The sequence below is a fragment of the Danio rerio genome, chromosome 8 (assembly GCF_052040795.2).
Source record: "Danio rerio strain M-AB ecotype USA chromosome 8, GRCz13ab, whole genome shotgun sequence".
Classification (NCBI taxonomy): Eukaryota; Metazoa; Chordata; class Actinopteri; order Cypriniformes; family Danionidae; genus Danio; species Danio rerio.
In genome coordinates, this window is record NC_141028.1 from 54,689,873 (window position 1) to 54,715,636 (window position 25,764).

General features: G+C 36.2%; 3 protein-coding genes across 8 annotated transcripts in view; 1 reads left to right on the top strand and 2 right to left on the bottom strand.

Annotated features, from left to right (window-relative positions):
* LOC101884100 (uncharacterized) overlaps positions 1-7,170 on the bottom strand; it is a 57,400-nt gene extending 50,230 nt beyond the window's left edge. Inside the window, exons 1-4 of the mRNA XM_087265324.1 lie at positions 7,092-7,170; positions 4,588-4,731; positions 3,329-4,465; positions 75-130 (exon numbers count right to left, since the gene is read on the bottom strand). Of these exons, the coding sequence (XP_087121450.1) occupies positions 75-130; positions 3,329-4,183 (911 nt within the window). The 5' untranslated portion in view covers positions 4,184-4,465; positions 4,588-4,731; positions 7,092-7,170. The remainder of the gene's footprint in view (positions 1-74; positions 131-3,328; positions 4,466-4,587; positions 4,732-7,091) is intronic.
* pex10 (peroxisomal biogenesis factor 10) lies at positions 6,947-18,940 on the bottom strand. Of its 4 annotated transcripts, none has more exons than XM_087263226.1 (7): positions 18,620-18,940; positions 16,491-16,571; positions 14,357-14,745; positions 11,992-12,164; positions 9,511-9,643; positions 9,341-9,417; positions 6,947-7,170 (listed from the first exon to the last, which is right to left on the bottom strand). In XM_087263226.1, the coding sequence occupies exons 1-6, from the start codon at positions 18,729-18,731 to the stop codon at positions 9,349-9,351; spliced, it is 957 nt and encodes a 318-aa protein (XP_087119352.1). In that variant the 5' UTR covers positions 18,732-18,940; the 3' UTR covers positions 6,947-7,170; positions 9,341-9,348.
* Positions 18,941-25,764, top strand: part of plch2a (phospholipase C, eta 2a) — a 297,015-nt gene continuing 290,191 nt past the window's right edge. For all 3 annotated transcript variants that reach the window (XM_087262673.1, XM_087262664.1, XM_087262677.1), the window contains exons 1-2: positions 18,941-19,078; positions 23,655-23,723. The gene's annotated coding sequence lies outside the window, so the exon portion shown is untranslated. The remainder of the gene's footprint in view (positions 19,079-23,654; positions 23,724-25,764) is intronic.

The window sequence follows — 25,764 nt, forward strand, 5'->3', positions numbered from 1 at the left end:
TGTCATAGTGTTACAATGGTTAGTACACGTTCACAAGCACAGAGATTGTTCTATCAAGCTTATATTTTCCTTACCTTTCTTCTATCTTCTTTTCACCAAGGTCATCATAAGCCTCTGGGGCCACAACAAGCTTTTTAAACAAACATAAACATGTTAAGTAAATCTTTAATTCAAGCATAGTATGTCTGCAATCTACAACAGGGTATATACAGGAATCAGGGAGTAAAATTCAATACCTTTTAAGATCTTTTTTAAGAGGCCACTTTAAGTCTGAACCCGTAACCTTGGCGACATTTTAAATGTATTCATTAAATACTGATTGTAAGAAACTAATCCTAAACTAGAATATCATTCATATAGTGAATAAAAATGTCAATCCAGAAGGTGTCATCTATAGAGCAAAGGAAATAATGGTGCTGGCTTGGTTACTGCAGTAAACAAAACAGTGTGACATTAAATATAGCAGGATTTTATCAACTTCATAAATAAACAACATTAGCTATATACATTAACTATAATTATACAACTGTATAATCAAATACAATGCAAAATGTAATACCTTGTAACAGCATTTAGGCAAGGCAAGTTTATTTATATAGCACATTTCATACACAGTGGCAATTCAAAATGCTTTACGTAAACGGGAATAAAAGAAACAAGTATAAGAAAATAAAAACAAATAATAAAAATGATAAAATAAAAAATAAATAAATAAAAAAACACAAAAACAGATAAAATGTGTTATTAAAGAATGAAAAAGAAGAGAAAAACATAAAAGTGTGATCTGTCGGACGCAGCACAGTCCTCATTCAGTAAAGGCACAGCTAAACAGATGTGTTTTTAGTCTTGATTTGAATGTGCCTAATGTTGGAGCACATCTAATAATTTCTGTAAGCTGATTCCAGCATCGAGGGGCGTAGTGGCTGAAATAAACTTTGCTGAAAAAGTAGTAGCTGAAAAAGACTTTAAAAAAGACTTTAAGGGCCTTAAATTTTTCTCAATTTACTGACAAACTTTTAATACTTTTTAGGACCCCGCAGACACCCTATAAAAGCAATGTGAACAGGTTTCCTATAGACAAATTACCAACCCACGTCACACATGACGCCACACGGGTTCCTGGTTGCAAAAAGAGACCAATTGCAATAGCAAACATGTCATGTTGTGTGGTAGGATGCCAAGTCCAAAAATAGAAAACATAACTTTTACCGTACACCACACTGCTTTTAATGCCAACCGCAGACGTCTTTGGCTAAAAGGGAGCTGAATGGAGTGAGGACCCAATTAATAATGCTCGACTCTGCAGTTCTCATGTTATATCAGGTAAGTTTACGCTATGCTGGATCATACACGTCACTGTTTTTTGATTGCAGCAATGATTTCAGCAAAAACAGTTAAATATGGTTAATTAAACTGCGGACACTTAATGCTAAGAATGAAAACGCTTAGATTCACATACCCTGCAGTAATGGTGCAGATCGCTGTCAGAATGCAGTTGTTTTGCTTGTTGACGATTACCCAGACCTTGTATAGCTCCGTCTTTTTTCTTTGTCTTTGGCTAGGCAGAACCTCGGTTTTTAGCACTACATAGTTTTGAATCTGGTAATCATGGAACATTATTTCTGGCACATGACCACACAGAACAACATTGTTGGCATCTAAAGACTTGTAGGCCTTTAACTTCTCTTTTATAAAATCACATGGAGTTTCATGAGAGATGTATCTTTTGGGTTGGATGCTTGGCCATTTCATCTTATCCAATAACCATTTCGAGGGTCACAAATATTGCTTTTAATATGTACTGAAATAAAGTTTTAACACTTTTTCATGCGAGAATGTAGTTCTTCAAAACCAAAATCTGTGGATTGTTAGTAAAGATTGTGTGTAATTTTAAGTGTGTTTTGCCGGTAGCGGAGATCTATGACCTCCAGGCGGTAACGGCGCTCATTACTCATGTATCCGCCGAGAGGCGCAAATGGATCTGTCAGATGAACGCCGCTCACTTTAACGCTAATTTTGCAGAATAAATGTGCTCATCACTGGGTGACAAGCTGTTATAATACGCTGAAAGCATTATGTAAATAAGATGTATAATATGTAATCAATATAACTTATTTCTAAGACAACAACAAACTCTGTACCGCATCGGATGTCTTTCCCTCGCTGTAAATGTTATCGCTCACGTTTTTTTTCCTGCAACCTCACTGCACACTTATTCTAAATGTTTACAAACATGGTAATTCGTCTATTAGAATCACATAAGAAAAGAGCAGTTGCACAATTTGTATTGCAGAATTCCACAAAATATCTTGCACATGCACCAGACACTTTTAAAACTATTTTTCTGGGAAAACTTTGCAATTCTTAATGTGCTTTATGCCTTCAAAATATGTCACACGTTCTCTATTGGAGACAGGTCAGTACTGCAGACAGGCCAGTCAAGAACCTGTATCCTTGACCATTTCAACCCCCCCCCCAAATCCAAAAAAAAAATCCAAATGTCTTTCGCATTTTTTTTTTGAGCAACATTGTTTTAAAACATTTGAATAATTTTCTCACATATATGTTGGCAAACTGGCGATCATCTACCCATCTTCGCTCCTAAAGAACTAGACCGTTCTTGGATGCTGCTTTCATGCCAAATCCTAATTATCACATGCTGATATTACTGGTTTCAGATCACATCATTTAACCATTTCACCTGATTACTAGCCCTAAACTGCTCCCAACTTTTTTGGAATGTCCTACAGGCCTGAATGACAGGAAAGGACGTACAGTTAAAGTCAAAATTATTAGCCCCCTTCGAATTTTTTCTTCTTTTTAAAATATTTTCCAAATGATGTTTAACAGAGCAAGAACATTTTTCACAGTGTGTCTTATAATATTTTTTCTTCTGGAAAAAGTCTTATTTGATTTATTTGCGGCTAGAATAAAAGCAGTTTAAATTTTTTTAAACACCATTTTAGGGAATTTTTATAATAAAATTATTTTTATTTTAAAGATAAAATAAATCAGTTATTAAAAATTAGTTATCAAAACTATTATGTTAAGAAATGTTTTGAAAAAATCTTCTCTCCAGTAAACGGAAATTGGGGAAAAAATTAACAAGCGGTCTAATAATTCAGGGGGGCTAATAATTTTGACTTCAACTGTTTGTTTACAAATTAAATGAAGTTGACCAGACAACACAAGAAATATTGTGTTCATATTGTCTCCAATGAAATACAAGTCAAAATATATTTGGAAATCTCTATTTTCTTTTATTTTGTGTGTTTTCCATACTGTTCCAACTTTTTTTTTGATTTAGGGTTGTAGAAAGTCGACATACCTGAGCAGATTTCTGAGCTTCTGTTGCACCCACAGCTTTACACTTCACACCGGGTGAACATTGTTGCCAAAACGTAAGACCCAGGCCATCATCAGACGCTTGTCTATGTTTGCGTGCTCTTCTTTGGGAAACTTTTTGCTTTGTTTGCATACGGTTCTTTATATCCTCTTCAGGAATCACCAGTGGGAGTATTTGACTCAGTCTGTCTTTTTGTTCAAGCGTGTAAATCTTTGTAACCTTATCAAAAGCACATTTGTTGCCATCAGGTCTTGTGTCTCTGACAAAATCTACACTTCGCCCTGTTTTGTTAGGGGTAGGTTCTCTTTGCATCTGACTACAGCCAAATCTTGTATTACAGCACAGAAACAGCTCATTTTTACGTTGTCTAGTGATATCTCCAGGAATGTAGCTGCACTTTTCGCTTTTAGCAGGTATTGTGAGAGCGGAAACCGCTGAGGTAGATAAGTTGGGCGCCTGACGTTCCATAAAAGAGATTGCATGTTCAGTAGTATTAAAGTGTAGCATTGAGCAATGCAAGTTTGCAGACATCCACGAGGACTGGAGAAGCTCATGAAAGGTACAGGATGACAGCTTTTCATCTTGCCTTTGAAAGGCAAACGCTTCCATATGGGGTTTATAAGCAATGTCTGCAGAATTAAAGCCAGTCTGCTGGCTGGCTGTCTTTGAAATTGCAGATAATGAGGAATCTTTGGTAAAATCCCTCTTCGGGGTCTTCCATTGCACACACTTATGCTTGGCTGCCGCATCGCAACATCTGAGGGCAATAGCATCGCTTGGTCTTGTATCTCTCCTGGCGTATTCAGAGCAACTTGCACCGTCTGAAACCGAATACATGTTCTTGTTCAACACAGTGAGTTGAGGAAGATCAAAAGTGCAGTCTGTTTTCCTCTTGAAGAGCGTTTGCAGAATAAAGGGCTCAGAACCAGAGGGAAGTCAGCTCAGCAGGGTGTTCTTGTAGGAAGCTGTAGCGTCTTTTGGAGCATATGGAGATTCATCAGCGTTTTCCTCAGGCAACGGCATGTTTCTTGTTTTACAGATTCTTGAAATAGAGGTGTCATTTTAAAATAAGGTCTCATTCCACTAGCTCAGTAAAACATTTTGGCTTAACAATGAGGCCTGCAATCAAAAAGAAAAAGAAACATTGTTGAGAGAAATTGTTTACATCACTGCATTAGGATAATTATGATCATTATTGGCAACAGCTGCTTCGAAAAGTATCTACAAAAAAAATCACTCACCCTCAGGGGCAGCGTGTTGTTTGCCAACGCCTCCATTTTGTGTCATCTTCAGTTAATGATCTGTGTAAAATGTGGACAAAACCTCCATACTGAAGAGCACACTGTTGCTAGCTAAGAAGATTAGCAGATTACTGCACGACCAACCTGCTGGGAGGAGCCAGTAAATGAACTCAGTCTTATTCCTAGTATAACAGTCAGACGTTACATTTTTTGATGAATATATGAGCGGCAAAACAATCCACCATGATGCTAACTTAATAAGGGCTGTTATCAAGACATTGATATGCAGTCAAGTTGATGTCTTTGTTAAACAAACACTTTACTTTTCTTGGAAATAGGCTAATTTTACAAGTCCCCTATAGTTAAACTGTTGAGGTTTGCCATATTAGAATTCATTCAGCTGATCTCCGGGTCTGGCTGGAGCACTTTTAGCTTTGCTTAGCATTAATAATTCAGTCAACTTAGACCTTTAGCAAGTGGCCAAAGAATGTGACTACAGAAGAGCTGAGATTTAATTTCAATTCATTCATTCATTTTCTTGTCGCCTTAGTCACTTTATTAATCCGTGGTCGCCACAGCGGAATGAACCGCCAACTTATTCAGCAAGTTTTTACGCAGCGGATGCCCTTCCAGCCGCAACCCATGTCTGGGAAACTAATTTCATTAAATTAATTAAAATTTTCTTCAGAAACATTTCCTTTTTCGGTTCAAGATGCTAATAGTTTAATCTCATTCAATGATCTATGCTAAGCTAAGCTAAAAGTTCTCATGCCAGAGTGCAGCTGAATATATTCAAAAATGGTAAAAACTCAACTGCTTACCTTTAGGGGAGTTGTAAAATAAGTCTATTTAAAAAAAAAAAAAAGTAGAGTGTTTCTTTAATTCAAAACAATTGGTTGCTAAATGGTAAAAAAAAAAGATAAGTAAATAAAATACATTTGTAATTTCCATGAAATTCTGTTACAGGTATTAGCGGCAGTGTTGGGGAGTAACTTTAATGTAATGGCGTTTCATAATTTGATTACAAAATAAAAGTAACAGTAATTCGTCAGTTACTTAGACAAAATGTGTAATTAAGTTACAGTTACTTATGAAAATGTTAACATTACAAATGGGGTTACATCTAAATATGTTGAATAAAATTAATCTGTAGCTTTGCCTGTTTTTGATATGCATGATGCCTTCTGTTAAGGCCATTTATTAAAGTGGTGCTATTCTGATGCTTTTGATTGGTTTTCCGGTTTGAATTTGCGGCACACCACTTGAACCAATAATGTTAATCCTTTGCCGCTGAAAGCATTAGGTTACTATAACTAATCTGAGAGCTGCCACCACCATGGCGAGTGATAAAAATGCATTTCATTGCTGAAAATGCAAAAATCATTTCACCCTGAAATCTGAGAAGGGCACAAATACTGTACAACAGTTCAGTGCAAAATTTGTTTGCCAGCTATTCGACACCAAAGACTTTATTGTCAAACTTGAGAAAGCATCTTTAGATATGTAACCTAGCCTTTCTTTATTTTATAAAAGCAAATGTTTTTTGTCGTTACCGTGAGTGTTCAGAAATTAAAACAGACCCTTTAATTTCAAATGAAATATATTATGACTCACAAAGTTATCGATTTGTGAATTTCAGGGCACCAACAGACTCCTCTGGCACCATCTGAGGGTGGCACGGTGGCACCATGGGTAGCACTGTAACCTCACTGGGTTAAGGTCACTGGTTCGAGCCTCAGCTGGATCAGTTGGCATTTCTGTGTGGAGTTTGCATGTTCTATACATGCACTATAGGTGAATTGGGTAAGCTAAATTGTCACCAATGTATATGTACAAATAAGTGTATGGGTGTTGCCCAGTTCTGGGTTGTGGCTGGAAGGACATCGGCTGCGTAAACATATGCTGGATAAGTTGGCGGTTCATTCTGCTGTGGCAACCCCTAATTAATAAAGGGACTAATCCGATGAATGTTGCTGTGGGACAATGTGAGAGTCACCTATCAAATATGCAGTTATAGAAATGAGATTGTAAATTATGTATCAAAATATACTGACATGATTGACTTGTTGGCTACTATTGATTATTCTCATACATCTGAACAATGCTAAACTAGTTTCAGTTGCTTTAATGGCTCTGTTTTTTCCTTTAAAAGGGTCACCTGCATTTTAGTAAATCATTATCAGTTATGTGGTTGTCCCACCCCTACACAAAACACATCCCAATGGATATTATTGGTTATGTGCCCCTCCCGCCACAACACACACATCAGAACAGGCAGAGCCAACTCAGATGAACACTTCAGTGAGCTCAACTGCAAATTATATATCAATTATAACACCACATATTAGTGTCAGAAACATTAACAGGGAAAAACAGTCATTTATTGGATTACTCGTAAAAATCATTTCTATTAGTAATGCCATTTATTTATAACACCATTTTCCCCCATCACTGACTGTACATTAAGACACAAGATGTGAAAAAAAAATGTAAATATTCTTCACCTAATTTAATGAATTCTACTGGATTTCCAGGAGATAGTGTGCTGCTTTATTTACTGGTTTATCTGGACAGAAAATCCCCCTGTGAAAGAAAAAAAAGCTGTTTCTTTGTTTACAATAGTGACAATGAGTGCTTATCAAGAACTGCTAAACCCTTTGGTGCAGGATATGACAGCACAGAAAGAGTCTTTAAGTAGACATCCCAGACTATTGCTTCAGACACTGTAGTGTAAACAAAAATAATCACACCACTCTTGTATTTTAGAAAGATTAGTTTTACATTTTTAGGTCTATAAACAGAACCCAATGAACAAAACTTGACGGAAAATGCAGAGTGTCCAATAAAAGCATAAATGAAGTCCAGAATTTCAATCATGAACAAACTTGCTGTTTTATTTGTTGCCATGTAAGATGTGCTAGGTAGATTTGATCAACGGATGTTCTGTAAGAATAAACAATTTTATTTAAGGAATGCTACAATTACCACACTCTAGACATATTTTTGCTGCTTGTTCAAACTACCCATTTAACCCTTGTGTATTGTTCAAATCGACTACTCTTTCGTTATGCTCTGGGCTGTTTTTACCCCATTGACTTCCATTATAAAAGACATTATTTAAGCCTTGGCACCGAATAATCATACATTCTTGATTGTTGGTGGTTTTCTCTGTTAGGACACTGGCTTTAATATGGAGTTCAATGGAGTAAAACAGCAGATTATAGTGTGTGTGTGCATAAATACATTTACTATGTTTACTATGTTCTGAGAGCTCAGTTGCCTATTTGGATTTTTTCTGACATATCAAGGTAAGTGTGCAAATGTGTCTCTCTCTTACACACTAAACTCTATATAACTTCATATAAAAGCCAAAAACTAAGATTTTTTTTTTCACCACAACTGATGATCAGCAACAAAAATACAAATTTTATGTTGCACCAATAGCCTAGTGGTTAAGTGCGCCGACATATAGCACCATGGTGCTCTCGGCGACCTGCGTTGGCTTCCCGGCTCAATGTTCTATGTTGATCCTAACCCTTTCTCTGCTCTGAATGCTTTCCTATCTGTCTCCCACTATCCTATCCCAATAAAAGGTGAAAACCTCCAAATAACAATCATAAAAAAAATAAAAAAAAAAAAAATATATATATATATATATATATATATATATATATATATATATATATATATATATAATTTACCACATCCCAAAAAAAAACCCAACAACAACGATCAAGAATGCATGATTATTTGGTTTCATGCCTTTGCGATCAAAGCATTTAATTATAATGGAAGTCAATGAGGGCATAAACTGTCCCGAACATAATGAAAGGGTAGTCAATTCGCCCAGAGTGTATTGTTGAGTCTTTGAAAATTCTCAAATTATTTTTCTAAAATCTGCATTAAAATTAGATTTGTCACCTAAAATAATTCCATTATTTAACCCTTGTGTATTGTTCAAATTGACTACCCTTTCATTATGTTCGAGGCTGTTTTTACCCCATTGACTTTCATTATAAAAGACATTATTTAAGCCTAGACACCCAATAATCATACATTCTTGATTGTTGGTGGTTTTCTCCGTTGGGACACAGGTAAAATGTGCAATTTTAACTGTTGTCCATTGGTTGGCACTATTAACCCTGCCACTATCCTGTCCCAATAAAAAGTGAAAACCTCCGAAAAACTAATTATAAAAAAGTATATAATTTACCACTTCCCAAAAGATAAAAACGGCAACAACCAAGAATGCATGATTATTTGGTTTCATGGCTTTGCAAAAATAATTCCATTTGCTAAAACGGAGAGAAAGTTGTGGCCAAATTAAGACACAAAATCACCCCAGAGGGAATGAAAACATCCCCAACAGAACACAGCACACAGTTTTTTTTTAGTTTGAAACAATACAGTTCACAGTGCGTTTTTAGGGACAACTTAAATGTTTTTATATTCAATCAACTTAAAATTGTAAGAAGGATTAAGATGGTGTTATTGATTTGCATTGAGACAACATGAAACAATTGTGTTGAAGAAAATGTGTGCATTTTTTTTTTACAGTAAACATCTGCATAATTACAAAATTAAACATAATTAAAAGAAAATGTATCAGATTGAAATGTGTAAAAGTGTCTTGTTTTGCACAAAACAATACACTTAATAATTCCCAAATCATGAAATCCTTAAATTACTGTCTGTTTTGCAATCCCTGAGAGAATGTGAAAAAGCAACAGAGTCAAATTTCCATCACGATCACCTCAAGGTCTACTTGTAGCTTCTCAAATAAACCAATCTGTGAGGCTGGAATTTCTCTCGACACAGCGGGCATTCATTCTACGATGAAAGAAACCAAGAAAAAAAAAACTGATCAGACATCGGTAATGTTAAACTTCACAGCATCACTTCACAGCTATATGAAGGTCTTGCCTTGGTATTGCACCACTCGGTAATGCACTCCCAGCAGAAAAGATGGCCGCAGGGAGTGCTGGTGGTGTTTCTGCGCTCCTCCAAACACAAGATACAGCGTGAAGTGCGAGACGACGACTGACTGACCTGATGACTGAAGAGAAAAACGGCGAATGAGTAACGAGAGAAAGCATTAAATAACAAACGATTCATTTAAGGACTTCAGAAAAGATGATAAAAAAATACAATGGTCAGTAATTAAAAAAGAAGATGAAAAAAATATAGATTCTGATTGGCTGGAAAATAAAAACACACAATAACAGAAGGAAGAAAAAAATTTGATCATATATACAGTGCATCCGGAAATTATTCATAGCACTTCAGGGAAATTATTTATAGCACTTCACTTTTTCCACATTTGTTTATATTACAGCTTTATTCCAAAATTGATTAAATTCATTTGTTACCTTAAAATTCTACACACAATACCCCATAATGAAAATGAGAAAAAAGAAAAAAGATTTTTTGAAATTGTTGCAAATTTATAAATAAATAAATAAATAAATATATATATATATATATATATATATATATATATATATATATATATATATATATATATATATACAAATCACATGTACATCAGTGTTCACAGCCTTTGCTCAATACTTTGTTGATGCACCTTTGGCAGCAATAACAGCCTCAAGTCTTTTTGGATAAGACGCCACAAGCTTGGCACACCTGTCTTTGGGAATTTTTGCCCATTCCTGTACCTCTCAAGCTCTATCAGGTTGGATAGGAAGCGACAGTGTACAGATATTTGCAGGTCTCTCCAGAGATGCTCAATAGGATTTAGATCTGGGCTCTGGCTGGGCCACTCAAGGACATTCACCAAGTTGTTGTGAAGCCACTCCATTGATATTTTGGCGGTGTGCTTTGGGTCATTGCCCTGCTGGAAGTTGAACCGTCGACCCAGTCTGAAGTCAAGAGCAGGTTTTCATTCAGGATGTACATTGCTGCATTCATCTTTCCCTCTATCCTGACTAGTCTTCCAGTTCCTGCTGCTGTAAAACATCCCCATAGCATGATGCTGCCACCACCATGCTTCACTGTAAGGATGATGTTAGCCTGGTGATGAGCGGTGTCTGGTTTTCTCCGGACGTAACGCCTGGCATTCACTCCATCAAAGACAATATATTAATGTAATTTAAATATATAAAATTTGAATTGATGTTTACTTAAAACTTTAATTAGTTTAGTTTAGTTTGTTTATATAGCACATTTTTTACAACACAACGTTGGCCAAAGTGCTGAACACAATCAATACTAAACATGAAATCTACATCACATAAATAACAATTAAAACATAAGGCAAATCCCTCAACATTAAAAAGGCTCAAATACTAAAGAACAAAGATGGTGTTTCAAACGCTTTTTAAAAACAGGTAGAGTTGGAGCATGTCTAAATTATATTGTTCTGATAAAAGATTTTTTTTTAAAGATTTTGTTAAATAAAAGATTTTTCTAGAGTCATCCACCCTAATTTTGTGGCTCAAAAGTATCGGTTCAGGCACCGGTATCATTTTAAAAGTATCGATTTAGCACCGGTATCGAAAAAAAAAAACGTAAAAAAAAAACGATACCCAACCCTTTCATTGGGTTATCGATCACCTCCCTGATTAAGGCTATTCTCCCCGATCACTCAGCTTAGATGGCCGGCCAGCTCTACGAAGAGTCCTGGTGGTTCCAAACATTTTCCACTTACAGATGATAGAGGCCACTGTGCTCATTGGAACTTTCAGAGAAGCAGAAATTTTTCTGTAACCTTCCCCTGCCTTGTGCCTCGAGACAATCCTTTTTCGGAGGTCTACAGACAATTCCTTTGTCTTCATGCTTGGTTTGTGCTTTGACATGCACTGTCAACCCAGGGACCTGATATAGACAGGTGTATGCCTTTTCAAATCATGTCCAATCAACTGAATTTACCACAGGTGAACTCCAATTAAGCTGCTGCAACATCTCAAGAATGATCAGTGCAAAAAGAATGTACCTGAGCTCAATTTAGAGCTTCACGGCAAAGGCTGTTAATACTTCTGTACATGTGATTTTTTTTTCAGGTTTTTTATTTTAAAATAAATTTGCAACAATTAAAAAAATATTTTTTCACATTGTCATTATGGGGTATTGCGTGTAGAATTTTGAGGAAATAAATTAATTTAATCCATTTTGGAATAAGGCTGTAACTTCAAAAAAATGTGGAAATGCGCTATGAATACTTTCCGTATGCACTGTATATTTGCTTAAGTCCATAACTGAAAAGTATTATCACATTTATCAGTTTTAGTTTGATGTTTTTTTTGTTAACTTAATCGATTTGTTTTGGGACAACATAAATAAATTGTGTGGAACCAAGCATTTTTTACAGTTAATAAAAAAACTGTAGGAATATGAAAGGTTGAATCATCAGACAACATGCAGTGCTTTATGTGCAGAGCTGTACACCTGGGGAGAAGGTTTCTGTGCTGTTTCCATTCATGCCGAGCTCTTTGTCGTTGCCTGAGGTTGTTGAACTGCAGTGTGAGAGTGATGGCCAGCTGGAGAACAGACAGGCCACCCAGCAGACGGTAACTGTGACTGATCCTGGGGTCATCGCCGGACGCATTTCCCACTCTTAGCTAAACAAAACATACTCACAGTTACGCAGAGTAGACAATTTAAATCTCTAAACCAGTGGTTCTCAAACTTTTTTCACCAAGTACCACCTCAGAAAAAATTGTCTCTCCAACTACCACCATAATAAACAGTTGGCCAAATTAAGCATCTACAGCACAGCACGGTTCGAAGACGAGGCAGAGTCATATTCATTCAACAAAATCATATTCCGTACAAAATTTGAAGCTGATCAGTCGGTTCTTGTCACGTGACTCGAGGTGCAGCATCCTGAAAAAGTTAAGATGTTTTCAACTGGGGACCCCTGGAATATGTAAGCGCGTCGTGCTGCAGTTCTTACTAATTTTGCTAGCCTGTGGGTTAAATTTTGGCACTCAAGTGACCGAGATGTAACAAGAGAATATGGTCATTTTTCAAAATAAATAATCGTTCAGACTAAGACTATAAATAAAAGGAAAATAATTAATGATTTTTATGTGCGACCGCTTACCAACTGATCTATAGACCGGTGCCGGTCTGTGGCTCAAGGGTTTGAGACCACTGCACTCTGCAAGCACCACGCACCTCTTTCTCTAGTTCTGCACCAAATTGAATAGATTTTTTAGCAGCTGATGACGCGATGCACTAAAGTAAACATTTTGTGCAAATTTTCTTTTATAATTGTACTGACATGCTGCTGTCAAAAAAAGTAAAGACACTAAAATCGTAAAAAGACTATGAAGACGGTAAAATCGTAAAAAGACGATAAAGTAAATATGGTAAAATCATAAAAAGACAAAACAGACGGTAAAATCATAAAAAGACGATAAAGTAAAGACGATAAAATCGTAAAAAAAAGATAAAGACGGTAAAATCGTAAAAAGACAAAGTAAAGACCATAAAATCATAAAAAGATGATAAAGACGGTAAAATCGTAAAAAGATGATAAAGTAAAGACGATAAAATAGTAAAAAGACGATAAAGATGGTAAAATCGTAAAAAGACAATAAAGTAAAGACGATAAAATCATAAAAAGATGATGAAGACGGTAAAATTGTAAAAAGACGATAAAGTAAAGACAATAAAATTGTAAAAAAAAAGATAAAGACGGTAAAATCGTAAAAAGATGATAAAGTAAAGACGATAAAATCGTAAAAAGACGATAAAGACAGTAAAATCATAAAAAGACGATAAAGTAAAGACGGTAAAATCCTAAAAAGACAATAAAGACGATAAAATTGTAAAAAGACGATAAAAACAGTAAAATCCTAAAAATACGATAAAGTAAAGACAATAAAATTCTAAAAACACAGTAAAATCGTTAAAAGACTATACAGTAAAAACGGTAAAATCTTAAAAAGAAAGTAAAAACAGTAAAAAAATTATATATATATATATATATATATATATAAATATATTCAATGACATATATATTCAAAATATCTTTTTTGCACTAAATAACTAACACAAATCTCACAGATCGCAACCAATCAGATAATAAAAATTTAAAACTTGGATATTTTTTTTTTCGTGTGAATAAATCATACCTTCAACCAGAGGTTGATTGTCATGTCTGATGCTAAGGCTAGTTATTTACCTTAAAAGATATTAACTATTCAAATATCTTGCTTCCACATTACAATAATTAAGGTAAAATAACACACTTTAAAGTGATAGTTTACCCAGATTTGCTCACTATTTTCTCACCCTGAAGTGGTTTCTTTCTACTTTTGAACACAAATGAAGACATTTTAAAGAAAGCTGCAAAGCTGTAAGCACTGACTTTCGTAGCATTTGTTTTTCTTCTATTGAAGTCAATGGTTGCAGGTTTCCAACATTCTTCAAAATATTGCAGAATGGACTTTAACCAATTTTTTTTATTTACCCGTGGTTGATGGTGATGTCTGAGGCTAAAGCTAGTTATTTATCTTAATGGACATTAACTATTCAAATATCTTACACATTGGAAATCTGTAACTCTTTACTTGCATAGCATTTTTTTCCTATTATGGAAGTCAATAGTTACAGGTTTCCAACATTTTTTCAAAATATCTCTCTTGTGTTCAACAGAGAAAACTCAAATAGTCTTGGAACAAGTAAATAAAGAAAAAATGTAAATTTTTGGGTGAACTGTCCCTTTAATACAGCATGTGAGATAATAAATTATTATCTTACTCCCCGGTTGAAAAATTTGAATAATAAAAGAACAGACACTTACATAACGAACACCTGCAGCTCTTTTAGCAATGTGGTAAAAGGCTCCAGTGGTGTAAAAGAGCGCCACATGTAGCCTGTACAGCAGTGTGATTCCCTGCTGCAGGGCAAACACAAGCGGAATCAAAGACTTCCTCTGAGACTCCGTAAGCAGCCCCACAGCTCTCTGGATCCAGAACCGCATGTGTGATAACGGGTTCCAGGTTCTGCGTGTGTTCTGAGGTGCTTCAGCTTCCAGCTCATTCTCAACACAGATTAAGACCTTGTCTAAAAGATAAGGCACAAACGTGTGAAAGCAGATAAGTGCCGTCCGGCGGATTCGTGAAGGGATTCGCCTTTTGCTTGGGTCCACCTGGATGATGCTGACGTACTCCTCACCCAGAGTCTGATATCCTGAATGAAACGGACAACAATATAGATGCTATTAGGAGAGCACGATATTGTAAAAACTGTTGTTATTCTGCAATATCCAGTGCTCAACATAAATGAGTACACCCCATATTGAAAATGCATATTTTTATCAATTTCTCAGTTAATCTAGAGTACATCCGGAAAGTATCATAGCGCTTCACTTTTTCCACATTTTTTGTTACAGCCTTATTCCAAAATGGATTAAATTTATTTATTTTCTCAAAGTTCTACACACAATATCCCATAATGACAATGTGAAAAAAAGGAAATTGAAATTGTTGCACATTTATTAAAAATAAAAAACTTGAAAAATCTCATGTACATCAGTATTCACAGCCTTTGCTCAATACTTTGCTGATGCACCTTTGCCAGAAATTACAGCCTCAAGTATTTTTGAATATGATGCCACAAGCTTGGCACACCTGTCTTTGGGAATTTTTGCCCATTCCTCTTTGCAGTACCTCTTAAGCTCTATCAGGTTGGATGGGAAGCAACGGTGTACAGCCCTTTTCAGATCTCTCCATAAACGTACAATAGGATTTGGGTCTGGACTCTGGCTGGGCCACCCAAAAACAATCACTGAGTTGTTGTGAAGTGACTCCATTGATACTTTGGCGGTGTGCTTTGGGTCATTGTCCTGCTGGAAGATAAACTATCACCCCAGTCAAGAGCACTCTGAAGCAGGTTTTCATTCAGGATGTCTCTGTACATTGCTGCATTCATCTTTCCCTCTAACCTGACTGGTCTTCCAGTTCCTGCTGCTGAAAAACATCCCCACAGCATGATGCTGCCACCACCATGCTTCACTGTAGGGATGGTGTTAGCCTGGTGATGAGCGGTGCCTGGTTTTCTCCAAACGTAACACCTGGCATTCACTCCAAAGAGTTCAATTTTAGTCTCATCAGACCAGAGAATATTGTTTCTTATAGTTTGAGAGTCCTTCAGATGCCTTTTGGCAAATTCCAGGCAGGGAGTGGTTTCCATCTGGCCACTCTATCATACAGGTCTGATTGGTGGATTGCTGCACAGATAGTTGTCCTTCTGTAAGGTTCTCCTCTCTCCACAGAAGAACGCTGGAGCTCAGACAGAGTGACCATCGGGTTATTGATCACCTCCCTGACTAAGGCTCTTCTCCCCTGATCACTTAGCTTAGATGGCCGGCCAGCTCTAAGAAGAGTCCTGGTGGTTCCAAACTTCTTCCACTTACGGATGATGGGAGGCCACTGTGCTCATTGGAACTTTCAGAGAAGCAGAAATTTTTCTGTAACCTTCCCCTGCCTTCTGCCTTGAGACAATTCTTTTTCGGAGGTCTACAGATAATTCCTTTATCTTCAGCTTGGTTTGTGCTTTGACATGCACTGTCAACCCTGGGACCTTATATAGACAGGTGTATGCCTTTTCAAATCAAGTCCAATCAACTGAATTTATCACAGGTGAACTCCAATTAAGCTGCTGAAACATCTCAAGAATGATCAGTGCAAAAAGAATGTACCTGAGCTTATTTTGGCGCTTCACAGCTGTGAATACTTCTGTACATGTGATTTTTCAGGGTTTTTATCTGTGATAAATTTGCAACAATTTAAAAAACTATTTTTTCACATTTCCATTATGGGGTATTGTGTGTAGAATCGAGGAAATACATGAATTTAATCCATTTTGGAATAAGGCTGTAACATACAAAACAATACAATGCAAAACAACAATTAAAAAATCACAACTTACAGTACCTGATAAAGTTGTTAGGATATAGTAGGTCAGATCAGATAATAATTCAATTTCCTTTCTCCACTGAAGCCAACGTCTGGAACCTTGAGGAAACAAAAAAGGAAAGGTTTGAAGAAATAGCTCTTTAAAAAAAAAATGGTGACTGAAGGGATAGTTGCCCCAAAATAAAAATGTACTCACTATATAGACTACCTGACAAAAGTCTTGTTGCCTATCCAAGTTTTGAGAACTACAAGTGATAACTAGACTTCTAGTTGATCATTTGGTATCAGAAGTGGCTAATATGAAAGGCAAAGGCCTCTAGATTACACTTATTTTACCAAAATAAAATATGATCATGCCTTGATTTTTAATGATTTAATTAGGACAGTAAGGTCTGACTTTGCTTAGACAAAAGTCCTGTCACTTAACAGATAGTGTAAGTAGTGTACAGTATAAAATTTAAAGTCATGGTGCAGTGGAAAATGAATTAATATTGTGTTTGCGCCTACACAAATCATCTTCATGCCATGGATGAGCTGAAGTATTCAAAACTTATGATGGTAGTATAAAGCTGACGATTTCTAGTTCTGGGTAGCAGCTGGAAGGACATCCGCTGCGATCATTACGCTGTGGTGCCCTCTGGCAAATAAGAAACTAAGCCAAAAGAAAATAAATGAATGAATGAAGTAAGCATTTTAGTGTAGTTTTAGTACTATTTTTATTATTATTTTTATTATTATTATTAATGTTTTGGCATGGGTTTTCTCCAGGAGCGCCGGTTTCCCCCAGTCCAAAAATATGCGCTATAGGTGAATTGAATAAGCTAAATACCCCACTTTGTGAGAAAGAGTGTGTATGGGTGTTTCCCAGTGTTGGATTGCAGCTTGAAGGCAATCCGCTGCATAAAATCATATGCTGGATAAGTTGGTGATTCATTCTGCTGTAGCAACCCCTGATTAATAAAGGGACTAAGCCAAAAAGAAAATGAATGAATGAATGAATTACTACACTTTAAAATAAAAAAATACATTAATAAGGTACAAAAACTCTTTACTCCCAATATGACCTCTAAATGGCAAACTAATTAATCATGCATTTATTGAGGTCAAAACAGATGTAATTGAGGTAAAATTGGTTTTATATTCACATATTCATTCACTGACAACTTGTAACATGCTCCCTATATTGTTTATCATGGTACTTTAAATATTCGGTCCAAAATTACATACAAGTATGACTTCAAAACAACATTAGCACTATTTATTTGCCTGTCAACAATGTTGTACTTTATTACTCATTGACTGCAAATATGATTTCTAAACATAGAAATAGCAAATAATAATTTTCTGAAATTATATTATTAAGAAAAAAGTCTGAATGTGCCACTAAAAAAAAAGCAACTTTGCCTCAATAGTGTCCAGATACTAAAAAGACCCTAAAGACTTACTCTGTGGTCCAGGGTCACATTTACTGTTTATTGAAACTTTACTGTCAAAGTCGGTCACCTAATATCATGGTTATAATATCAAATTAACAAATAAACATCCAATTTTATGCTACTCTTTCCAAGTGCACACATACCAGCGATTCAAAACAGAAGTAATTGACATACATTTGGTTTAATATTCACACATTTGTTCATTTTTGAACAGTTGGAAGGTCTCTATATTATACTTTAAATATATTAAGGTAAAGTTGGTTTAATAGTCACATATTCATTCATTGACAACTTGTCGCATGCTTCCTATATTGTTTACCATGGTACTTTGAATATTCAGTCCACAAATCACATGCAAGTATGACTTCAAAACAACATTAGCACTATATATTTGATTGTCAACAATGTTGTACTTACTATATAGAATACAATGTTGACCCTAAAGACACATTCTGTGGTCGATTGGGTCACATTTACTGTTTATTGAAACTTTACTGTCAAAGTTGGTCACCTAATACCATAGTTATAATATCAAATTAAGAAATAAACATCCAAATTTGTGATACTCTTTCCAAGTGCACATGGTCCAGCGAGTCAAAACAGATGTAACTTTAATTGCTAGCTAAACAATAAGCCAGAGACCATAAATACAAAATTTTGCCCTATAACCAACTTGAAAACATAATATTAGTGTGCCTGGGAGTGTTTTACCAGCAAAGGTGTGGAAGAGCTCATTGGCGTTGTTTGTCAGGTTGTTCTGGTAGTATTCATCCTTCTGACAGGAGCGGATCAGCTGCGGCTGGTTCGCAGGAACAAGAGGCATCGCTCCGTTCGTAAAACTTTCAACAGCTCCTTAGAGGGCACGTGTATGTGCTAGCAGTTTATGTTTTTCATTTTGCAAAATATGGAAGACGGTTGTTGTTAAAATGAACGTTATTAGACTAGCTCACTCTCATAACTGTGCACGCTTCTATCTCTTCCGTGTTTAGTCACGTGACGCTCTCAAGAGCCCTCGATTGGCCGGTTGGTGACAGGCGCTTAGTGACCAGAGATCGAGTTTTCCTGTCACGAACTGGCAAAATCACGGTGTAATTGTTAAAAGTGACTCTAAGAAAAATACAAAAGAGTGCTTGCTTCAAAGGATGATTTTTCTATGGGCTGAAACTTGACGTGAGTCTATAATGATCTGTTCAATTGTCCGATCCATTCCATTTATTTTAGGTTTATTTAAAAAAAAAAAACTATTTCTTTATGTGAATTTCAAACTAAAACATTTTCCTTCATTTGTAAAGTACACATTTTTAACCGTATTGATGTTCTTAGCTCACATTGCTAGTTGGGGAACAATTCGTCTGTGCAAAAATAGTTTATCCTTGTAATCTTAAAATTGACAATCTGAAAATGCACTTCCTGTTTGTTAATATTCATGAATAAATGTTTATTAATATGTTTATAGGAAATGAGTGCTAATGTAACAACTTACCTCAAATCTCCTCTGGCAAAAAATGGATTCACTTTTTTCTTAATATTCACCTTTTTTATTTGACCAATACCTGTCGTGTGTACGCTGCAGCTCATTAAAAATTATTGAGTATTTAAAACAAAACAATTGAGTATTTTTTTTTTTACTTACAGTTTTTTTTTTTTTTTATTTACTCATTCAAAATTGCTTGTTCGTTCCAGAGCGCAACGGTTGGCATAGCAATGTGATACTTCATGTTTCCTTTTCTCTGCCAGTCCTATGAATATATTTAGCGTTTCTCATAGGCTGCGTCCGAAACAAAGATTATAGAATACACAAGACATGTCACTAGTATACTTTTAAATGGGGAAAATTGTAACTATTAATATGGCTAATAAAGCCATGCCTTCTAGTACAGCAGCCAATCAGCGATCACGATATGGCTAATAAAGCTGCCTTCTAATACAGGAGCCAATCAGCGATCGCTATTCACCTTATTCTCAGCTGTCGAGCGGGCGCTGCCATTTGAATTCTTTTTGTCTCGCGACTTCCGGTCACATTCACTTCCATTCATTTTTTGACGTTAACAACTGCTCGTTACGCTGCTTGATGTTGCAATTTAATATTTTCTTATTATATTATGCTACTTGGTCTGTGTAGTCATGCAAACATTTGTTTGTTGAGCAAGTAGTTCGGCCATTTTCTGCCGTTTATTATTCCTAGTCATTTCTCCCATAGGCGACTGAATCGGAAGTTCTAAGACAATCGCGAAAACAGGCGCACTTCCGCATTTTAGAATAAGGTCAATAGAATGACAATTCTCCAGAGGAAGGGCTCAGACCAGACCTGAGTTTCTGCAGATTCTATGTTATACGAACATTTAGAAATTAAACTAAATATACAGTTGTTTATTAGTTTTATTGGTTATTCGTTGTTCCGCAAGCAGTTTTGGTGAATTTGATGTTTTCCCATTCAAACAGAATGCGCAATTATACTACCCCAGAGGCGTTTTAAAGATGGCCGCCAAGTGAAATGACTTGCCTTAAAGGGACTTTAGTCCGAAACCGCATACTTCCATACTATATAGTACGCTAAAATCAGTATGCGAGCTGAGTAGTATGTCCGAATTCATAGAATTCGAAAATCAGTATGTGAGAAGTACCCGGATGACTTACTACTTCCGGTGAGATTCTAACGTGCGCATCCTATGCACTATGCGCTATCTCATGATGCCCCGCGAGAGAGTTCATTAATGGGATGACGCAACTGACGCAGGTAGGTCACGTGACCATGCCAAAATGGCTGTTGTAGTACTTCCAAGTTCCATTCATACTGCTCATATTCATACTGTATAGAACGCACTTTTCTAACGGTCGGCTAGAACATTCAAATTCAAATGCAATACCTACAGAGTAGTAGGTGATTTCGGGTTGTCTAATAGGCAGGGCAGGATTAACATAAGGGCTAGGTGGGGCTGAAGCTAATGAATTAATTTGCGCTATGATGCGGGAAACGCCTCTTTGCGTTATGCTTTCTCTCGTTGATAATGTGAAGTATTTCTTATGGTTCGCTGCTGTTAAAAAATAATGACGCCTGTGCTAAACTGAGACTTGTTAGCCCTGTTTTAGGGCCTACTCACACTATGCCATCCGTACCGTGCCCAGGCCCGTTTCCCGGATCGTTTGAGAAGTGTGAGTGCGCTGAATCCGGCTCAAGCACGGTTCACTTGGCCGGCCCTGGCCCGGTTGGAAGAGGTGTGCCTGAGTGCGGTTCACTTGGGCTTTGGCGCAGTACGCTTGTGTGTGAGTGCAAAACGCGCCAAAGCCCGAAACTGAAAGCGAGACGTGACTTTTATAATCTGGTTCATATGGATTTATTAATCATTCTTACTTATCAGTGAACACAAACTACCATAGTTTATTAAAGACGAGAACTCCTCACAGCACGACAGCTGCGCGGCTTCAGCAGACCTCCTCATTCCTGCAGCACGAGAGCTTTATGACTGTTTATGAGTGCCAAAAGGGGCGGATCTGTTCTGTGAAATATCTGCCTGCGTGTCACCGCATCTCTAAGGACTGTTTGGCGAAATATTTGACTGCATGTCACTGCATATCAAACGACTGAAACGATATAACTAGAGAAATCTCCACTGTGCTGCTGAGTGAGAGTGCTTCTCACTGAACAGCACAGCAGCGATGACGTAAGCGTGCAGAGTTTGATGGTGGTGTGAGTGGGAGACGGGAGGGGGGACAAGCGTGCTTTGGCCCGGTTTGAGGCAACTGTACCTAGTGTGAGTACGGCCTTAGTCACCTATAAGGGTGATCAGATTTGCTAATTTTCCCAGGACAGTTCCTTATTTTAGTATTACCGCGAGAACTGTCCAGTCAAAGGTAGGCTAACCAAGCTCGTCATAGAACAAAAAATAAAATTCAAACAGTCTTCATCATTGATTAACTTGTACATGTAGTAACAGAAGCTGGGATAGGTAGAAGCATGCTGAATGGACTCATAATTGAAGCGCTGTCTCTGCCACACGGTGGTTACAGGTGGTTAAAGCTGTTGTCAAAATTTCCATTGTTGCGGAGTATCTATCTCAAGTAAATACACTCGGTTATGCTTTAAGTCTAACTGAACTAGCAAGAAAAAGAACTTTTTTGTACGAACGTTTTCTTTGCCCCTTTTATGAAAACAGCAGTAATAATATTGAGCATGGAAATATTGGCACTGGCTTTTATTAGAGAATATATCTGATGCAAATAAATCAAATAAAAAAAGATGCTAGCCTTCTGTAACTCAAGACCACAATATTTTGGATATTAGAAGCATGGATTTTAAAGATATCCTATCATTAGGGATTTGCCAATGTGTAAAACTAATAGACTGAAGCTCTCGTTTGTTCCTACCTCGATAAAACTGTTGAACTCTACCAATAACACTGTTCCAGTAGTATGTTAGCACTTGACTGCGTTCTGTGTTTTATATATTTATACTTATATACGGTCTGATTCTGTAAACAATGTATGTTCTTAACTGTTTGTTCTTAATTGTTTTGTTTTATTTATTTTTACTGTCTATTTAGAGCAATGTTTTAGCACCTTTTTGCCCAAGACAAATTTCCTCTGGGACAAATAAAGTCTATCCTATCCTATCCCATCCTATCCTATCCTATCCTATCCTATCCTATTTATGGTCCGCTAAAGTTCTAAAGAACCTTTTTTTAAAGGTCAACCCCTATTCAAAATATTAATTATAAAGCACTACATATGCAAGTACATATGCAAGTATTGCAAATGTTTTTTTCTTTTGCTGACTTTTGCAGCCTGTTTGATCTTAAATGATCATATTATGTCATTGCTTAATTTTGTATAGCCTACCTGCAGACCAGGAATTATAATGCTTTGACTTATTGTTTAATATCATTTACAAGCACAGTAGCTGCTGTATGGGCTATTTCTGTCCGCTCGCATCCCGTCCCTTTGCGCCCCCTAGCGGCTCATTCACAAACTGCGGTTATACACTAAAAACAGAGCGGCACCTATTTCAAACGGCGGCGGTACATGCTGCGGCGTTAATAGCCACTTTGAACTCTCACCTACTGTACAGTATTATAATAAAATTAAAAAATAATAGTCAACCACTAAAAACACTTTAGCAACCGCCTAGCGACTACTTAGCAACAGCTCAGAACACTATATCCACCGCCTAGCAAGAGACATGCCAATCCATACTAGAAACATGCTAACATATATGTAGTTATTTATCTATACCAACTGTTTCAAACGTCTTAAAAGCTACTTCAATTAGTTAAACTTTAAAAATACTTCACACTTTCAGATTAGGCTTTCTCAAGCCACCATAAAGCTTGTCTACGAACTTTACTCTTAGTTAACATTGTCATTGTCCACCATTGTCATAGTCAAGCAATTAGTATATTTGTCTCAGTTTTCAAATGCTCCATCCTTTTTTAACCACTTTCCTCTCATTAGAGCTCTCTGTTTAGCAACACAGCTCCTTTTACAAGGTTGTAAAACCTGTTTCTTTGTTACTCTAATGTGCTTAGATCAATCCCGACCATTAAAATTCAAAACACACACAGTCAGCATCTTTATTCAGCTCTTTCCCAAGGCGGATCACGAAAGCCATATTAAGGTCAGATTGTAGTTTTCTGTGGATTCTTGCGGGGCTGTTTACTCGCAGTGGCAGTCAAGGAAACACCCATGCTGTTTACGTTTGAGCGAGGGATGGTTTTCTTCCTCATTGAGACTCGCATGTGATTTCTTGCAGGCAGAGACGAGGTTGTGCTGAGGGCAGATGAGGAGAGCTGAACGCAGACGGAGCAGCTGGCCGTCTGAGGTAAGATAATATGAATAATTGAGAGTGGTTGGTAAATACAAGAGCACAAAGATGTTCTTTTTGCAAATGCAAAGACTTGCAGAGACTTGGATACGCTTTAGCTTTTAGCCAGTGGATGGCAACTGGAACTTTCAAAGTCCTGCAAAGAACTTTTCTATCTTATTACATTTTTATCCCTACATTTGGTAAATTAGTCTTTTGAAACACTCAAAAATTACCTTTGCTACTTGTTTAAACTACTTATTGAATATGGGTCGACCAACACAATTCTTACTAATATAAAGTTTATTTTTGAGACAACTTAATTGTTTTATGTTAAACCTTTGTAAAAATGTTTAAGTTAATTGATTTTAATTAATTTATTATTATTTAATATTTTTTCTTGAACTAAACTTAAACTCTTAAACTCCAGTCACAATTTTTACCAACAGCTCTAATGTGAAAAACAAACAAACAAAACCTAATAATAATAATAATAATAATAATAATAATAATAATAATAATAATAAATAAAATAGTTTTATTACACACACACACACACACACACACACACACACACACACACACACACACACACACACACACACACACACACACACCTGTACATATACAGTTCAAGTCAGAATTATTAGCCCCCCTGTTTATTTTTTCCCCAATTTCTCTTTAAAGAAAAGAGATTTTTTTCAACACATTTCTAAACATAATAGTTTTAATAACTTATTTCAAATACCTGATTTTTTTTTTTTATCATTGCCATAACAAACCCTACTATACAGCTTAAAGTGACATTTAAAGACTTAACTAGGTTAATTAGGTTAACTAGGCAGGTTAGGGTACTTAGGCAAGTTAATGTATAACTATGATTTGTTCAGTAGAGTATCGAAAAAAACTTAATGAGGCTAATAATTTTGACCTTGAAATATCTTTTTAAAAACTGCTTTTATTCTAGCCAAAATAAAATAAATAAGTCTTTCTCTAGAAGAAAAAAAAATATGATCAGACATACTGTGAAAATTTCCTTGCTCTGTTAAACATCATTTGGAAAATATTTAAAAAAAAAAAAAAAAAATATATATATATATATATATATATATATATATATATATATATGTATGTATGTATGTATGTATGTGTGTGTGTGTGTTTGTGTGTGCAAAATGGCTGTATATTGGCACTGGTGGGGAGCGTTCGTTGCCTCAAGTGCTTTAGTTGCTCAGCAGTGCCGATGTACAGCCATATCACACTGCTACGAGTTTGATATTGCTTTTATACAACAGTTCGACTGCATAAACATTTATATAAAACAGAAAACCAAACCTTCAATCATCCAGGCACAGTTTCTGGAGGAATTAATGAAAAGCTGTAAAGATGTAATGGACTCAAGACATGGCGCCGAATGAATCTACGCTGTTTTTCAGCCTTCCCAAGGCACATAAAGCACAGTTACTATCTCAATAAAATCCATGTAAGCCATTTATCAACCAACCCAGAGTCACCAGGCAGACAGAAGCCTTGCATGCGAATCTGTGTCTATTGTAAAGCGAATTTGATGCATGAAGTAAAAACTCAAAATGTTCACTTGTCTATTTACATGTGAATAGTGTGATTTATTTGCGCATGCCGCGTGTGAACACAGCATGACAGGCTGATGGCCACCGAACTGCTGAATTTCTGAAATTATTTGTATATTTAAAATAGGCACTATCCTTATAAATTAACTGCATAGTTGCAATCTAAACAACTGCATTCATGACTAACCAAAAAACCCAAAAGTGCATTATGTTGTCCAACAGCTGCAATATTTGTGACATTGTAGTGAGTTTTTTTTATCTGCCGACACTAAAAATGTTTTAAAATTTGTTTTACACAAAAATGTGTAAAAACTTGTCCTGCCTTAAAAAAAAATTCTTAAAACTCTTGCTGCCTTAATTTTAGTATACAGTATTTATAAGAAGGCCACTGACAATTATTTGGTGTAGAAGCAATTACCACTTAGAAATTGATACTATTTTAATGTTGCTTTTGTATTGAATTTTACATG

Coding starts and splice junctions, on each gene's coding strand:
- pex10 (XM_087263226.1), bottom strand. CDS start 18,731: ATGCCTCTTGTTCCTGCGAACCAGCCGCAGCTGATCCGCTCCTGTCAG. Junction 16,572..18,619: donor GCTCTTCCACACCTTTGCTG/GTAAAACACTCC, acceptor TGTTTCCTCAAG/GTTCCAGACGTTGGCTTCAG. Junction 14,746..16,490: donor TATCCTAACAACTTTATCAG/GTACTGTAAGTT, acceptor CGTTTCATTCAG/GATATCAGACTCTGGGTGAG.